This window comes from Triturus cristatus, chromosome 3_1, assembly GCF_964204655.1.
Source record: "Triturus cristatus chromosome 3_1, aTriCri1.1, whole genome shotgun sequence".
Lineage (NCBI taxonomy): Eukaryota > Metazoa > Chordata > Amphibia > Caudata > Salamandridae > Triturus > Triturus cristatus.
This window is the reverse complement of record NC_140583.1, coordinates 308838093-308857455: the sequence shown is the minus strand read 5'-3', so window position 1 is coordinate 308857455 and position 19363 is coordinate 308838093. Positions and strand designations below refer to the sequence as shown.

Here is a 19363-nt window from a genome sequence, read left to right as displayed (position 1 = left end):
AAAAACTGACTGCGAGGAATGGCTGATGCCGAAAGTCCCAAAGTAGCATGGAAATAGTGATCAAAATAATAAAAAACAAGAGTAGTACGGCTGTCTCGCTCACCTGGAAAATACGACATGGCAAATAACAAGAGTGGGTCCAGAAGAGTATCGCAGTATCACACATTGTTCACGTTCCATGATACTGATTTATCCATTTTCACACAGATTTATTGCATCCCGTTTTATTTACTACTCTGGACCCACTCTTGTTATTTGTCACGTCGTGTTTTCCAGGTGAGCGAGACAGCCGTACTACTCGAGTAGAGTCACCAGCATGTTCCACTGTATTCATTAACATCCACCAGAGCATCATTGTTGCAAAACGACATGAAATATTTTGTTTATATTTATTTCAGGTTGGCCCCTGAAGAAGGGTCTTTTTGATCCCGAAATGCATTGGGCACTTTTACCAACGACATGAAACCATTGTATTGTTTTCAAACGCTATTACTTCATGTTCAGAGTTGTATGTGTTATGTACACATTTACGTATGATTAATATGATGTACAACTGAATTGTTTCATCTAAAATGTTATAATAATGATTGGAGAATCACATCAACATTGGTTTAATTAAATATCTTTGTTTCATGCTACATATTAAGAATTGACACTCAATTATGTGACGTTACGTTTGGGTTATTTCCCCAACTTGTGAACAGTGCGAGGCACTAAGCGGGTTTTCCCACTTTTTCTTTTCATGTTCATACATCCGCAGTGACAGCGGATTCAGTACCTCAGCACCCTTGTGAACATTTTTTTTCGAAAACAAATAATTCAATTTAGTTTAATATAGGAGTGCTCCTTGTCCACGCTTTCACATATATTTGAAAGCCAGACCTATTGCCCTGGCCAAAGCTTGTTTGACGGACTCTACACCGGGTTTTGCCCAATGCCATAGGCCACTCTCCCCTATGGAATCGTTACCATGTTTATTTTTCTGAATTGTATGGCTCTCTTTCTCTTTGCAGTTGCCTCGAGCTGTTGGTACCCAGGCATTGAGTGGAGCTGGACTCATGAAAATGTTGAACAAAGCCACAGATGCGGTTACTAAAATGACTATCAAAATGGACGAGTCTGACATTGTAAGTGCACATACTTTTGTACCTATTATATTGTTATTTAGTTTAGGAAAAATCTTACTTTCTCAAGTCAGTTAATATTTTTTCCTCGGTAGAAGCACAAACGAAAGAGGGTTGCAAGCGGTATGGTGGAAATCTATAGGTGACCATATAAACCTAGTTTGTGAAGTTAATTGATTGGAGCATTGAAAATTGAATTGTGAGGTGATATGGAAAGAGCGCATCTTAGAACCAGTTACCATGCCTCAACTTGCACTCAACCACCAAGTGCTGTTTAACGGTAGTTGGGGCAAGAATAGCTGTTGCTGATATGATTTTTTTTAACAGCATATTAGACTATCTATCCATTTTTCACACCTGTGAGCTGTCTGTTTAGATACGTGTTAGCCAACGAATCCTGCTCCGAGAGCTGCGAAGCCAGGTTTAGTTTGCCATAATGGAATTGTATCTGAATTAAAAAATGGCTGTGTTTCCTCCCATGCGTGGTCTCATGGAATACATTTTTAAATATGCATGGTTTCATTTCATCTTTTATTATGCAGAATCCAGTCTACCGGATGAGTCTTCCTGGGATTTATATTACTGAAAACACCACTTTGACAACGGAGTAGTAAAAGAAAGAAGGAAACATGGCGTGGTGTTTCAGTACTTTTTGCAAAACCAATGAACTTCAATCATGCCACTTAATCACTCAGCAAAGTGCTCGCTCCCATCATGAAGAGAAGCAGCATGTTTTTTCCCCACTCACTTAGGAAGAATAGTTAACACTGCTGCCCCTGCCTAATGATGTTGGTTTTACTAGAAATTCATTTCCCATGTGATTTTCACCAACACATAGTTTTATAGGATCGTCTGATAGAAGAGCTGGTTTTTCTAATTCTCCTTTGATTCAATGGGCGGCCTTCTTGACTATCAAACTGTTAAGGAGTGTGGCCATTGACAGAAGATGCCATACAGATTCATCTCCGTTCCTGCCTAGCCCATTTCATATGACGGAGCCATACTACTCATCCTCGCTCCCAGAAAAAAACAAGATCAAGGCTTGCTTTGTTTGAGAGAAAAAAAAAAGAAAATCCTATTTTTTTGCTTTAGAAGGATACTGCCATTCCCAGCACCAAACTCCACTGTCTGTGCCCCCCATATCAACTGCTAGTGTAAGGCCGTGTTTTTGCAATTAATCATGGCATCATAATGCCTACATGAGCCCAATGTCCTCTTGCCACAACTATATCATCAGACTGATAAGACTGGAAATGCTTCTTGCTGCCTTTATTTGAAATTCTTTTTATCATCCTCAGCCTTTCATTGTAATACTTTGGATTTGATTTTATTGTTCAAATCTCTTTATTGGCATTTTCATATGAAGGTAGCAACAGGTAGAGCATCGCAGTGCTCTGCGTATGTAATATATTGCATTGTTGGCAACAACAAGGAAAAAATAAATCCAAAGCCCAACAGGACCTCCACACATCCCCACCCACCCCTAGGTACTCATTGTAGTGAATCATAATGGGAATGACATCACAGCTATCTACTGGGTTACATTTAATTGGAATCTCCCTGTGTTGCAGAGGGGTTAATGTCAGTCAGACGGAGTAGGTGTTTGGGACAGGTAAGCTACCGTAATTCCATCGAGTAGCGCTATGAGCGGTAACCATAGCTCTCCATACGAGGCGTTCTGGGCAGTGAGAGAGAGAGAGGATGATCTTTTCCATCCACAGTGTATGCCAGAGGCGGTGGAGCCATCCCTGGTGTTATTGAGTACGGCCTGTGCCCCAATGCATTAGTATGTTATGGAGTGAAGCTCCCAGTGCCAGCCCTATCTGTCTTTCCCAACTGAATTTTAATGGGTATCTAGATGGGAATCTATATCATCTATGATTGTGGTCCAGTATTTTGCTAATTTAGGGCAATCCCATAGTAAGTGTATCAACGTTCCAGGGGAGCCCCAGCCCCAGGTGTACTGGTGTGTGGTACTAGTATGTAGTTATCGTGGTGGCAGTTTCAATGCTATCTGCATTACGTGCCGTGTGTCTCGCTCTATAATACACCTCCCCTATTCTTTCGGTGTCAATTACCTCCCCATTTCTGTTTTCCCACCTCTGTCTCGCAATTGGATGAGGTGGGGCAGGTTAGTGCATGATGCGGTCTTTCAGTAAAAAGCCTTGTCTGAGGTTTGGGTCACTTGCCACTTCTCGAAAGGTTTAAGGCATCTCTGGCCCCATGGCGATTAGGCGGGTGCATCAGCCAGTGTCACACCTGCAAGTAGTGCGTCCTCTCATTTTCTGGCATCGCATAGTCGGTGCGGAGCTGAGCAAACAGCATCCTTTCCTCGTCGAACAGATGGCACTGTACTACAGGAGGGAGTTGGTATTATCCAAGATTGGCGAAAGTGGAGAAGGGAACGTCGAAAGGCCTTTACTTTGTCCCACTTGATCCCACACCTCCATAGTAGCTCTGGTAATGGGAGATGAGGCCTCTTCAAGAAGGAGACCTTCTATGAATGTTGACATATCATCGTCCTATCCTGATATAGCCAATGATTTTCAGATTTCTTTTGACTCCATTCCACCATGTACTGTAGTTGTGTCGCTTGATAGTATTGTATGAGGTTAGGAAGACCCAAGCCTCTGTCGACAGTGGGTCTGTAACTCTACTCTTTTTGTATCCAAGGTCGACTGTCCGCCCAAACGAATCGATTTATTTCTCCTTGCAAGGCCTAGAGCATCCCCAGAGGGGCTGTCGTCGGGAGGGTTTGGAATAGGAATAGGGTACTGGGCAAGGCAGTCATTTTAAGGGCAGCCACCTTTCTGAGCCAGGAGAGCCGATAGTGCTGCCATCTTCCTTAAGGTGTCGATTCAGGGACCCACAGTTTAAGGCGGTGGTTGCATATACCGAGGATGCTAATTTGATGCCCGAAATTGGGATGGACATGGGCACCCACTGTGTCGAATATTGCGTTGCGAGTTGTGTCGCCGGGGATGCTGAGAGGTTAAAGCCTGGGTTTTATCCACGTTGACACAAAACCTCACTGCCTGGCCAGAAAGGCCGGGACAGCTGTGATGGGGATATCTACTGCTACCAAAACGTCATCTGCATACAGGCTGATGTTGTGGTTTTTCCACGCCAAAGTGACATCTGGGTTGTCCCGTACCCACTGAGCCATCGGCTCCATGTAGAGGGTAAACTGGTGATAGTGGGCACCCCTGCTGCATGCCTCTCCCTATGGCAAATGGTGCCGAAGCCTGTCAGTTTACACTGACTACCCTGCTAAGAGGACTATGGTGCTTAGGACTCATGCCCTGAATCTTTCCTCGAACGCAAACTGGGAGAGTGTTGCTTTGCGATATGGCCAGTGCACTCGATCGAAGGCCTTTTCGACATTGATCATTGAAAGCATTATCTCCCTGCTTGAACATTTAGCCTGATCAATCGGGTGTAGAATGCATAACTATTATCACTGCACTGTCTATTAGGTATAAATCCCGCTTGGTCGGGATCGTTTAGATTTGTCATGAAAGGCCTCAGGCGAGCTGCAAGGATACTGGTAAAAGGTTTGATGTCTACGTTAAGGAGGGTTATTGTCTGCATTATTGTTTATTCTTCCCAGGTTTAGGAATAACCATGATAGCCGCTTCCAGCATTGAAGAGGAAATTGACCCTGGGCCCGTGATTGAGATAGAGCCGCGTAATAATTGGAGCTAGGATGTGACAAAATGTTTTGTAAAAATATGCTGGGAAGCCATTGGGTCCCAGGGATATGGTGGATATAGTCACTTTAATGCGGATTGGACGGTCTAAGGAGGCTACTTGTTCCGAGGAGAGACGTGTCGTATTTGCTCCTTGAAGTTATGAGGTGCGGCCTTCTGGATCAAGAGTTTGCCACATATAGAGTTATTTATTGATATCTGAAACGAGGACAATATGAGGCTGTCTTCCACTATGTCCTTGCTATCTGAGCTCCGAAAAGAGTGTACTCCGGCTGCTTGTCTTTGTGCTCGCAATCTGTTAGCTGAGAGCCTTCCACATTTGTCTCTCTCCATGTAGGCGCAGTGCTGCGTATTCGGCCTTATCGAGCTCGAGACCCGCTAATTAGGAACGAGCTGCCTCCAATTGGTGCCATATACTCTGCATGCCTGTGCATTGGTGAATGCGTTCTAATTCTTTCCCTCGTTGGGAGAGGCGAGCTTTTTTCCTTACAGAGTATGTTGTGTGTGACAGAAACTGCTATCTATTTAACCCTGATTACGGCTTTTAGGGACTCCCAAAGTGTGGTGATGGTGTGTGTTTGAATTCTAAGAAGTTAACTATGGTCTGGTTTGTCGGAGTCATTACCTCGGGCTATGTAGAAGATTTTCCTGCATCCTTCACGTCCGGGTGTGACGAGTTACTGGGGGGAGTGCTATGGGAAGGGACACTGCTGAGTGATCTGAGAGAGCACGTGTTTCTATCTTCGCTGTTAAAATGTGTAAGATTTTTGTCCCTAGAAAATGCTCGAGACTGGATTATGTTTTATGAATGTGAGAATAAAAAGTATAATCCTGTGTGTGATGGTAGTGCTCTCGCCAAATATCCCTTAGACCAATCTTTTGAAGCCACTGTATACTCCCCGTGTTAGGACCCCAGTGTGATTGTACCGCTGCGCTGACCTGTCTAACACATTGTTAAATACTAGATTTTCATCCCCTCCCAGGAGTATCAACCTATCTGATCTGGACTGCACTTCTGTTATCGCCCCGTGTAAGAAGCTTTCCTGGCCTTCATTAGTGGCTTATATTGAGCTCAACATAAAAGTGTAGCGCCTGATAGTTACTGTGTGTGCGAAGTGTCTAACCTTTATTTCTGAAAATTTGCCCCCCACTTAGCCACGAAAGGAGTGGTTACACCAACAGTCTTGGAAGGAGCAGAGGCAAGGAATAGTTGGGAGAAGGCTCAAGAGTGGAGCCAGTGCTAGCCGTGCCAAGTCTCAATACACCAGCTGGTGTTTTTCGTCGCTGCCATTGTGGGCATCTGCAAATGTTTAGGTCGTGGGCACCGGATTGCTGGTCTGCAGCAGCTGGTTCGTCTGTGCCAAGTATCCAACATGCCTCGTTAGTGGTCTTAGTTGATGCAGCTTGTCATCCAGGCGAAAGATGAACTGGAACGAATGGCCCCAAGACTAGGAGATGCCCATGGTATGCAGGTGAAAGTTCACTAGGCAGAAGTCATGGCGTTCTTTGCACGGTTATGGCTGCCAAGTCCTGATATAACATAGGTGTATGCCCCTTGAAGTGGGTTGGTTGTTTAATTCGAGCTCTGGGTAGGATGCTCTCTTTTAATTGTTAGTCATGAATCAGACTAGGATATCAGCTGGACGAGTAGACTCTGGTCTCTGCAAGCCCTCTTAGTGTACTGTCGAATTTGATCTTGTATGCGGAGGCCTCTAGTTTGTGGTGGCAGAGCTCTCTGACATAGAGGCCCAAGTCCGTTCCTTTTGCATTCATCAGTGTTCCCTTGATGCAGTTATTTCGCCTCAACCAAATTCTCGGCATGGGCTTGCAAGTCTGTTGTTTCCTGAGGCGAGTGACCTCTTGTTGTAGCTGTTCCACTTCTTCATCGCGGCTAGTTTTATGGTCTTCGATGGCTGAGACCTGTTCTCTGGCGGCCTATAGGTCACAACGCACCTCTTTAAGGTCATTTGATAGGTTTTGTTTGACTGCTTGCAGGTCTTTCCAGCAAGGATGCGGACAGGGCCTTGAGAAAAGAGTGAGGTACTGGACCCTCAGAGTCGTCGCCACCGTATATATGAGTTTTCGGCCTTCACACTGTGGAGGCTGTGATTGTAGACTGCCACTGTGGTGACAGCTGGCTCCCAGGTGATAGGTATTGAAGAGGTTGCCACAGCGTAGTCCCTGCTGCCCTGTCTGTCAATCTAGTGCGCAGCAGTGAAGTTGAGAGATGTCCAGTGTGTCAAGGAGCCCGTGTAAGATCGAAGCGGTTTAGGGCTCACCACTGCCTGTGTATTGTAAGACCCCCACGGTCCCCAGGGTCTTGGAGTGGCGGCAGATAATGGACCCACCTTATGGAAAGGATTCCTGAAAGCAAAACTGACTGCCCTGATAGCGATGGCCCCTTGGGGTATAGCCGCTAGTCGCCACTCTAGACGCGGGCCGTGAAAGGATTGCAGGTATGGCCTGACTTGACTTGCTCTCATCTGGGTCAAGCAGAAGGAGTCAGAAGGCCACGCTGGTCATGATTTAACTTTGCAGGCGGGTAGGGCGGCAGCAGATGTGACCGAGCAGGGCCGTCGTGAGCAGATGTAAGGCTGTGGTAGCCTTAGTGGACCTTGAGCGTCGTGTTGTCCACTCCCAGCCTGCTGCAGGCGGATCCAGATGGTCAAACTACCAAGGGGTTCTGTAGTGGGGGACCAGGGCCCAGGTACTAGAACACCAGGACCGGGCAGCACACAGCTATCTCCAGAGGGCTGCCTGGGGGAGCACTCTCATATTCTGGCTTGGCCCACCTCGAATGCGGCCCTGGTGTGGGTGGAGGGCGTCACATGGACTAACATCTGCTCTTTTTCAGTCCTACTCCGTGATGAGGCTAGTAGTGGTCTTGCAGGTAGGTGCGTGGTTTATAGCGATGGAGGAGTTTGGGCCAGGCTGATCACATCAGGCTTGCGGTGGCAGCTGCCCTATTGTCGTACCCCTCCGGTCCCGCTCACCTGCCAAGGTCACCATCCAGATGCGCGGCTACTCCATATCGCCCAGTGGGGTCCCGCAGGAGCTCTCCGGTCTCCCCTTACTGGGGATTCAGTACTGGGAGACAGGGGTTTGCCGACTTGGCAGCGGTCCGTGATCTTCGAAGGGCAGTCGATAGGGCTGAACCCGCAGTGCAGTTGTGCCTACCCCAGACGCGCTCCTGGTGTGGACATTGAATGCCGCACATATCAGGCCCGCCCTACGACCAGCATGACTAGGTATTCTGGCAGGTGAGCGATTTGTGGGTAGCAGTGGTGAAGTCTGGGCCGAGCCATTCCCATTAGGCTAGCGTTGGCGACTGCCATGTTGTCGCTTTCTACTCCCCTCCGTTTCCAGTTGTCAAGTGAGGCCCGGGCTTGGAAGTGTGTACTGTCTAACGGGATCCATGTCGTCTGTGCCTCTATGGGGACCACCCTGGGTATTCTCCGCTGGGCATATAAGGTGTATAGGTGGGCCGGGAACTGGGCCGGAGAAACAAAAAGGCACATGCTACCATTCTGCCATCTTGACCTCGTCCCTGGATTTGATTTTAAAGTGTGCCTGCCTGGTTGGTGATATTTACTCCTAAATATATTTAAAATAAATAATTCATTTGTGTGCCAAAATGATTTCTTTCGAAAAGATGCTTATTGCAAGCACCTTTTTTAAATGTGTATCTTCTATTAGTGCTGCCATGCATGAAGGTGGTCCTTTTATACATGCCATTTTGTGATTTATAAGAGACTATATTTAGGACGCATTTATGATTAGGTATTTAATTCACATAACATTTTGAAAATAGGCAATGCAAAAGTCTAATGTAGGAAAATGCTAAGGAAAGACACGATAAACTTATTTTTTTCACTGGAGCTAAATGAGACTGCACCTCAAGCCTTAAATATTGCAAACTATCATTACGTGATGTACATGAGTCTATCTCATTACATTAAATATCTGAAAACCTTCAAAGTGATGAATTTCAGCAAATCTATTGACCCTCAATGATAGCAATGAGTGAGACTGCTCCAAGGTGTACATTTCCATTGAAGCCCATTGAGTTCTTAAAAATGTTCTCAAGTGCTCTTTAGTGCTTCCTGGCATCTGATACAGAATGAAGCCAAAGGTAAAGTTGTGTGATGTGCTCGTTGCCTGTAGAATTAGGAATCTGGCATTAGAACCTAGGATCCCTGGTTCAATAGTACTTAAATTAGCTACAACATTACATGTCCTTTTGAAGAATAATGCTTCCAACTGACAGACCTCACTTTTACAAATCCAGGAGGATGCCTACATCATGATGTGCTTCTGTGCTTTTGGTCTGTGCAGTGACTTGCTGAAAGCTTCCCTGGCATGTCTGAACATATTTCCCACTTTTTCTGTTGCAGCAGTATGGAACCAATGATTGTCCTTGTGGTGATCACGGCCTTAAGACCCAAGTCACAGTTCCGCCATGACTGGGTGCGATACCCGTGTATTGCCATCCTGTACAGTAATGTGGGTTCTTGCTGCTTGCCCCACGTAAGTCTCTCATAGATGGGATTGGAAAGTGATATTGTGCTTTTTCTTCCGGTATTAAATCTTTCATAGATTGTTATGCTTGGATCTTCCTCATCATCGAGGAGGGAGTCCCATGTTGATTGTAACAAGTAGTGTAATAGAAATATTGTAAAACAAAACTTAAAGCAGTGACCTTGCCATCCAATTTGCATCAGGAGGCCGCACAGCAAGCAACCTTCCCCTAAAGGGCCATCATTCCTCTTTTTTTTTTTACTACACATTGTGTGAAGGGAATCTCCCTGAGCCCTACTCAATTTTTCTTCACAAAAACAGGCTTTATCAACTTTTGACCTTTCCTATAATCAGCAGCCAACTGGCAACTCATTGAATTCTGTCAAATCTTTGGACTTCATCCCGTCAGGAAGATATGTCAGTAACCTCCAAAAAGGCCTTTTCATGCCTTGTGGAACCTGCGGCAAGCTTAGGCTCCAAACAGAAGTCCTTCATAAGGAGTACCTTTACTACCTTTAGCATAAGTTTAAGGCCAAAGACTATAGGTACTGTTGTACTTTCTCAGCCAACACCCCGAAGAAGAGAAAAGGCAAAGTGCTAATATGGCTTCTGAAAATAAAGGCTTGAAAGATTTAGAAGTTTCTTCATCAGCTGAGAACATCTTAAGCATGCTATGACAAACTGTCTCCGATGTAGAGAGTAGTCTGAAGACGAAATTATCTTATTCTTCTTCACAACCGTTCAAAAAGCAGGTCAGATCCTTCCACTCCTCCTCCTTTACAACTGCTTCATAAATATAGCACTTCTAAAGCATTGACAGATCCCTCGCAGATGAGGCGCTGGTCGTTGAAAGACAATCTTCGAAGCCATCATCAATAACATTAACATCCACAGCAGCTTCATTGTCAAAAATGGCATCAACAGCATTAACAACTGCATAATCGATTGCGGGCCCATTGATAGACACTCCTGTTGACAACTGCAATATCTTAGACAACCTTTGCGACTACACCGTCATTGGAGACTATCACCTATTATAAACAATCAAATAAATTGACCAGAATATCATTGACGACCTGTTGATGACGCAGCCAAGTGGTGACCCTGCCTGTAGTCCCATGCAGTTACATAGCAAGCGTCAAGATAAGGAACATACTTATCTAGAGGGAAAATATTCCTTTCAGTATCAACTACCAGATGCTGCAAAACATAGACCTATAGAACTGTTTCAGGAACAATATTCTTATAATCCTTCTGATGAGCAAGGTCAGTATCAGGAACCAATGATGCAGGTTCCTGTAGCATTGGTAACCTATCTCTGTCTTGTGCTTACTGACTATTACAGGAGTTTTCCAGAGACATCTGGTCCTCAAGTACGTACATAACCGACTGCACCTCAACATACACCACCTCCTCACCTTGTTCACTCGGTGACAGCTCCAGGTTCTCATTCAAGATTTTATAGCCAAGAACTTTAGCACCTATAACCATTCAGGATACCTATTCAGATGCCGATGAACTAGAAGAGGGTGAGATAACGTAAGACCACTTACTGGTGCTGTAACAGAACAGGATGACACTATGGCTCCTCTTTCAACCCTGCCTACTCCACCGGCTGCTATCTCCCCTCTGGATGACATTGAAGGTTTTTATGTCCTGTCTGAAAGAGTTTAAAAACGTTATATTTACCCTTTCCTGTAAAACAGAGAGACTGCTTTCTTTACAACTTCATGGAGCCAGGGCATTAATCTGTCAAGGCAATCCTTTTCATAGATCACAACTGGTCAGAAGGGATAAAGATAATGAGGAATCCCGCAACTTTGGCAGTGTTAGTACCCTGCATGGACAAGGAATATATCGTACTACTTTTTTCTTGTGATTGCCTACCTTGTATATGATTGAAACATGAACTGCCATCAAAGAAAATACTATATCTTATATAGAAAAACTGAGAAATATTATTGCCTCCAGATCTGCCGGTGGGGTTATCTATTACTGCTCTACTGGTCTACCTACCAATTTCGCTGAACTGTTGGTGGAGCCCATCTTTCCATTCATCTCATCACACCTACTTTTTGTATTAGATGACTTTAACATCAGGGCGGAGGCTACATCCAACTCCCATGCTTTTGGACCAGATTAATTCAGGAAGAAGGCCATACACTTGATCTAATTTTACCCCTCTTGTCTTGATTTTGCAAGCCATTAGTTTGGACTGATAATTTTTTTTATTCCTTTCCATGTTCACTCAATCGGTAGTTTGAGGATAAAGTTGTATCCTTGCCCGTCTGTGGGATAAATTATAACATAATGCACTGCCAGAAAAACTGACTGCAAAGGCTTAAGTGCCCTCTTGCAATACAGTTGAGAATGAATGCACGACCTAACAAAGTTGGAATTACCAGGCTTTAGACACCATCCTCCATGAGAAAAGAAACCAGCCTTGCTCTTTCCGCTCTGCACCTTCGTCTAATGATGTCCTCAGCTCTACCAAGTTAGCATGTAAAAAGCTGGAAAAACTTTGACCAGTCAATTACGCAATTGAGCCAAGACTTGAATTAAAGGCTTCTTTGGAGGCATACAAGAAGCTGATTGCCTCCACCAAATCTAATCATTTGGCTAAAGAAATTCTTGATGTCTCTAATGCATCTTAAAATACCTTTTCCGTCAGCCCGAAATTAGTTAACCCTGCCTGTCCCTCACAAATTATCGAACCCCTTCTGACATTTGGTGATTATCTGGCCTTTTTTTGGGAGCAAAAGGGTTAATGGAATGCTAACGCAGCTACAGGATAAACTGATGTCAAGATTGACGCAGTCAAGATAACGTTATAGAATTACCAAACTTTGAGGAATTTGGCCTGATGGATCTTGAAAAGTGAAAATGGCCAACTCTGTTTCTTCTGGCTCTCACTGGATCTCCCTCCCTGAGATCTAGAAGGCAATATCATAGTCACTGGCAAGTCCATAAAGGTATATTTGTAATCATTCTTTAGCAGCAGGCGCTGCCCCTAAAGATTGGGAAAAGGCTATGTTGATTCTGTTATTTAAAAAAAAAAAAAAAAAAACAGCAGACCCCTTCATCTTGAAAGCAATTGACCTGTCTCTTCTGGTTTTTCCTGCTTAGATTATGGAGAAATGTGAAAAATTTATGTTCGAGGCATATGAGCTGCAGATTACACACTGTGCATAGATCGCCATCTGGTGTTGGGCCCGGATGTTTGCAGTTGTTTTTCCTCTGGGAAAGTCTTTGGAAGTCACGAGGTATGTGACCCCTCCTTTGGATCGTATTGCGCATGGGCTTCGGCTCCATCCTCAGATTGTTTTTTTCCGCCATCGGGCTCGGATGTGATCTTCGTGCTCCGGTTCCGAACAGTTTCCAGTTCCTCTATCGATGCGCAGTCCTCACCCCATTCGCGGTATTGTTTTCGATCGCTATCTCCACTCGACGCGGCTCTCATCGATCAAGACCTTCGATTCCAGTCGTCGACGACTGCCTTCGGGCCTACCCAAGCTCCGGTCCTGGCTAATGGAAAGGACTCCCCCCAACACCCTCTACGGCACCGAAAAAGGCTTCGGTCACGCCTTCGCCTCCAGGCCTAGGCAAGACCAAACACACTGCTTCCCACATCACACCTTCGGGACCGGTAAAAAAGCCTATTAAGCCTTCCGGCGGCTCGGGCACGAGCCAGCGCACCGTCGGTGCCGAGAAACACTCCTCCGCACCGATGCCGAAAAACAAAATGGCCTCCTCCTCGGCACCGAGCTCCACACCGAAACACTCGATGCTGAAAACCAGCTCCAGCTCCTCGGTACTGACACCATCCCCGGAACCGAGCAAAAAACACAAGGCCACCGACACCGATATCTCGAAGCCGAAAACCATATCGGTACCGAGTAAACACAGCCCTTTCCCGGCCGCATAGTTCCAAACACAAATAATTCGGTCAGGCTACTGCCTAGAACTAATATGTACCCCCCCAAACATTCCACCCCGGCAACCCCCCATGTCATAGGAACATCTAACACTACTAAAACAGGAGGTAATCTCTTTCCTACAAAAGGGGGCGATAGAAAGGGTTCCTACCAACCAACAAAATATGGGTGTCTACTCCCTATATTTTCTCATACCAAAAAGGGACGACACTCTACGACCCATCCTAGACCTCAGGCCCCTAAACCAATACATACACTCAGACCATTTTCACATGGTAACACTTCAGCAGGTACTTCCACTGCTCTCCCACAACGATTTCCTCACCACTTTAGACCTCAAAGACGCCTATTTTCACATTCCTGTTCACAACGCTCACAGGAAGTTCCTCAAATTTGTAGTGGACGGCCAACACTACCAATTCAAAGTACTCCCATTTGGAGTCACCACAGCACCACGAGTATTCACCAAGTGCCTAGCAGTAGTGGCAGCACACCTGCGGAGACAACACATCCATGTCTTCCCATACCTAGACGACTGGCTAATAAAAGCCAGTTCATACAACCAGTGTGTACAACACACGCATGCCACTTTCCAACTACTTCACCAACTGGGCTTCACGGTAAACCACGCAAAGTCCCATCTCCAACCGTCCCACGTAAAACAATATCTGGGTGCCACTATAGACACCTCAAGAGCGCTAGCCTACCCCAGTCATGCCAGGATAGCAAGCATTCAAGGTCTACACGCAAAATTTCAGCCAGGACACACTCTTCCAGCTCGAGTGTTCATGCAACTAATAGGAATGATGGCCTCGTGCATGTTCATAGTACCCCACGCAAGACTCCAGATGCGTCCTCTCCAAGAGTGCCTAGCACGCCAATGGAACCAGGCCCAGGGTCAATTAACAGATCTGGTGTTGGTAGACGGTCGTACCCATCGCTCTCTGCAGTGGTGGACCACCAAAAATCTTTCCAAAGGGCGACAGTTCCTGGACTCTGTTCCTCAGGTAGTACTGACAACGGACGCATCGCTCTCTGGCTGGGGAGCTCACCTATTACATCACACCATGCAGGGCAGATGGACACCTCAACCAAAGTTACTCCACATCAACCATCTGGAGTTACTAGCCATATTTTTAGCCCTAAAATCTTTTCAAACACAGATTTCAGGCAAAGCAGTCCTAGTCCGCACAGACAACATGACAGCCATGTACTATATACAAAAACAAGGCGGCACTCACTCTCCACAGCTCTCTCAGCTAGCACAGAGCATATGGAGATGGGCCATCCCCCAGAAAATCTTTCTCCTAGCCCAGCCTGTCCCAGGAGTCCAAAACACTATGGCAGATCTGCTCAGCAGACAAACACAACAACTCCACGAGTGGGAACTCCACCCGCAAGTTCTTCACCCGTACTTTCAAATGTGGGGGCATACACAGATTGACCTCTTCGCCACCCACGAAAACGCCAAATGCCCAAGCTTAGCCGCCAGATATCCACACCCATTGTCCAAAGGCAAGGCGATATGGATGAACTGGTCAGGCAGATTTGCATACGCTTTTCCGCCTCTCCCACTCATTCCATTAGTGGTGCGCAAACTACAACAACACTCCCTCACGCTAATCCTAGTAGCTCCAACTTTGGCCAGACAACTGTGGTACACCACACTGCTGGAACTATCTGTAGTACCGCACCAAAAGTTACACCTCTCTCCACACCTCTTAACCCAGAACCATGGAGAGATCAGGAACCCGGACCCAGCTCAGCTCATCCTTGCGATCTGGCTCCTGAAATCCTAGAATTCAGTTATCTAAATCTGCCCCCTGACTGCATGAACGTCATTAAAGAAGCTAAGCGACCCACCACTAGAGTGTGCTAAGCAGCCAAGTGGAAACTATTTGTTGTGTATTGTAACAACAATACCATCAATCCCCTAGATGTGTCCATTCCACTCATCATAGGCTATTTACTACACCTACAAAGATGCAATCTAGCCTATACGTCCATTAGACTGCACCTTGCAGCCATAGCAGCTTATCTACAAAACAGGCAACATCAATCACTTTTTAGAGTACCTGCCATTAAATCCTTCATGGAAGGCCTCAAAAGAATAATTCCCCCCAGAGTGCCACCCTCACCTGTGTGAAACTTACATATAGTTCTCACCAGACTAATGGGATCTCCCTTTGAAACTCTACACAAACGTGAACTTCAATTCCTAACATGGAAAACCGCCTTTCATGTAGCCATCACTTCCCTCAGAAGGGTCAGTGAGATACAAGCACTTACCATTCAAGAACCTTTTCTCCAAATGCACCATAACAAGGTTGTTCTCCGTACTAACCCAAAATTCCTCCCTAAAGTCATTTCTCCTTTTCACCTAAACCAATCTGTACAACTACCAGTATTCTTCTCGCAACCACAGTCCCTGGCAGAAAGAGCTCTTCACACATTAGATGTCAAACGAGGCTTACTCTACTACATGGAGAGAACACAACCTTTTCATAAGACCAAACAACTGTTTGTCTCTTTCTCACCACCACACAAAGGCAACCCCATCTCCAAGTCAGGGATAGCTAGGTGGATTGTCAAATGCATTCAGATTTGCTACCACGAAGCAAAACGAACGCTATCCGTCCCCCCCCCCCTAAAGCCCACTCTACATGTAAAATAGGGGCTTCAATGGCATTTCTAGGGAACATCCCATAGATGATATCTGCAGAGCAGCTACATGGTCAACACCGCACACTTTCACTAAACACTATTGGGTAGATGTGCAAACTAAGCAACAGGCTAGTGTAGGCCAGGCTGTACTCAAAACATTATTTCAAACCACTGCAACAGATACGGGTGGTCGCCGCTAAGGATGGGTACTGCTATATATTCTATGCACAGTGTGTAATCTGCAGCTCATATGCCTCGAACGGCAAATGCTACTTACCAGTATGCATCTGTTCTTGGCATGTAGAGCTGCAGATCTACACACGCCCACCCGCCTCCCCGGCTACCTTTATCTGTTCCAGTCTATCTTATTTAGGTTCAACACACAGGGGCATCTTCACTGTTATTACTATGCTCCATCTTACCCTGCTGGCGAAAAACAATCTGAGGATGGAGCTGAAGCCCATGCGCAAAACGATCCAAAGGAGGAGTCACATACCTCGTGACTTCCAAAGACTTTCCAAGAGGAAAAACAACTGCAAACATCCGGGCCCAACGCCAGATGGCGATCTATACACAGTGTGTAGATCTGCAGCTCTACATGCCAAGAACAGATGTATACTGGTAAGTAGCATTTGCCTTCAGTTTCTTTGGAGCAAATCTGGTTACCATCCAGCTGATGGAACTGAAACTGCACTGGTCTTGGTCTTAGATGACACAGACAAATGTCAATGTGTGGGGTTGGTGTTCTTAGATTTGTCTACTGTCTTTGACATGGTAAACCATAATATCTTAATTACAAGGTTGTAAGAAATTTGTATCCAAGGTATAGCTCTGCAATGGTGCCATACATATTTGGAAAATCTATCTCCAGCTATCAATCTCAAAGGGGTAGGAGTAGGCAGCAGATCTTTCTCTGCCCAGGCCATACATCTCTGGAACAGTCTCCCTCTTCTCCTTCTTAACACTGATAATTTTCTGTCCTTTAAGAAAGCTTCAAAACCATGGTTATACACACGTAAATTGGTTCCTAGATTTCCCCCCTCTTTTTTTCTTTTAGCAGGCAGTTTTTAGTAGCACCTGTACGCATTGCCCGGTATCAGATGTGCTTTATACATTTAATAATAACCTCCTATTAACAGGCCATCACCTTGGAAAGGGCTAATTAGATGGCATGACCAGGTCCCTTTTCAGAAAATCAAAGATCCTTACCGCTGGTTCTGCTGAATTCGTTTATGACAGTATTAAGCAATGGGGAAATTCAGTACAGTGCAGAATCTGGGGACAATTGCATGAAACGAACAGTGGTTCAACACACTTTACAAAGCTAAATAACTTCGAAGTTTTTTAGCCCTTACAATGTTAGGATTTCAGTCAATGCTATACATATTAGTCTAAACACATACTCAAAGTAAATAGCACAAACTAATTATGTTATTCATTAATTTATTTTAAGCAACAAAAGGATTCTTGTATTTCTGTAAAAACATCATACACACATAATTATCTAGTGCAAAAGGTGAAACAAAGTGAAATAAATGTATCAAATTCATAATATGCATACATAAACAACATTAACATTAGGGCATGGAGAAAAAACATTCAGGCACGGAGGTAAACAAGTAGTTATTCTCAGAGACCTAGAAAATATTCATAATCATTTTTACTGGTCAAAATGTAATGTAAAGCTTCTAATTTTGCGTCGATATTTCGATCCCTGTGTATCTGTGCTAGATAGAAGCATCAAACGGGGGTCTTCATGACAAGTAAAACTAGAATGTCTGTAGCCTGCATGAAGAGAAAAGATGTGTATTGATATTTTTTCTAGTGTTTAGACTATACAAGTGAAGGTATAGTGAGATATATCATTGATGCTCACCTCTATAATATGGTTCCAAAGGAATCCAATAGGCTGACACGTTACTAGATTCCAAAAAGCTCCAAAATAGCTTACTTTGCATATGTGTTTAGACTAATATGTAATGTATAGCATTGACTAAAATCCTAACATTGAAAGGGATTAAAAAAAACTTTGAAGTTATTTAGCTTTGTAAAGTGTGTTGTGGCAGAACTCGTTTCATGAATTCCTTTATGAAGCGTTTTTTCCAAATTGAAAAGGATGATCTTGGGTAGTGTTGTTGTATGTTTGCCACAAACAATGACAGGATTCAAACCATGGTGCGCTTGTCAAAGCAGATTTCCAGCATGGGCCCTCATGACATCTTTGGTGCCTGGGAACCAAAGATGACTAAAAATAGTGTCCACAGAACCATCTTCTTTCTTGTAGCCTCTTCTGCCACTTTAACAGCTGCAATGCTAGTTCCAATGGCCATTTTCAAATCTGCAGCATGTAGTGGCCTTGGAAGTCCTAGTGCAAATAATTAAGGTGGCTGCGGCTCCCAGCGCACGCTGGCCGGTCCCATGCTGGCGTCAACCTCCAGTCATAGTTCTGCCTGAGGTCCCTCCTTCATTGCTGACTGATCCATGCTGCTACATCTGTGCCTTCCTCTTATGTCCTGAGATGGCTCAAGAATTCTTCTCCCAGTGGGGTGCTCCATTGGTGGACCTTTTCACTGCTTCTGAAAATGTTCTGTGCCCTGTTTTTTGTTCTCTTCAGCTTCTTCCTCAAGGATCTCTAGTGAAGATGCTCCTCCTTTGGTGGCATGTTAGCTGTCTGTACGCATTTGAAGCATTACCTCTGATCATGTGTGTTCTAAAGGAAGTAAGGCAGAGCTGAGCAGTCCCAGAGGGTCTGCTACTGAAGTCTTTTAATCCTGACCAACCACCCTCCACTTCAGCATACCCTATGGGAGGATTTACCACCCAGCAATAAGGCAAGGTACTTCATGTGAAATGCCACAATCTAGGCCCTTATTTGTGGATATTGAATCAAAACCGCTGAAAGACTTTGACCATTCAGCATAACAGATGGTTGTCACCTTGTCTGCTCGCTGCCCTCTACCATGTCCTTCTACTCAGGTTGATAGGCTTGATTCATCTGCTTGTGTGAGGAGACGCATGTTGACGCCTTGCAGGCAAAGTTGTTGAATGTTCTAATTGTTGTTTTGTCTTCGGTTCTTTAAAGGTTTTACCATGTCTATTGGTAACGGTTATTCATTGGTTTTTTTCCTTTGTCTGATCGATCAGCCCTCATTCTTCAAATCACTTGTAATTTATTTCCTAAAATGTCTTTCTCATATTTTCAGCCCTTCTTTTCTCATGTTGCAGCCGAATGTCTCTAGTGTTGAACATTCTGATGTGTGTGTGCCCTTAGCTGCACTCTTCAGCTTCTTACTCTGAAAACTGTTCTTCATTGCAGTCACTTCTCTACGTCTCATTAACAAGCTTTAGGCCTTATTGTTTCAACTTCTATATACACTTTTTTCCAGAGAAACTGGTTCTTCAACCTAGTCTC

At 44.8% G+C, this 19363-nt stretch overlaps 1 protein-coding gene across 2 annotated transcripts in view; it reads left to right on the top strand.

The window, feature by feature from the left end:
* The window catches only part of SNX1 (sorting nexin 1), a 732138-nt gene that overhangs the window by 395134 nt on the left and 317641 nt on the right, over nt 1-19363 (top strand). For both annotated transcript variants that reach the window (XM_085643997.1, XM_085643996.1), the window contains exon 9: nt 1014-1127. In XM_085643997.1, the coding sequence (XP_085500123.1) occupies nt 1014-1127 (114 nt within the window). The remainder of the gene's footprint in view (nt 1-1013; nt 1128-19363) is intronic.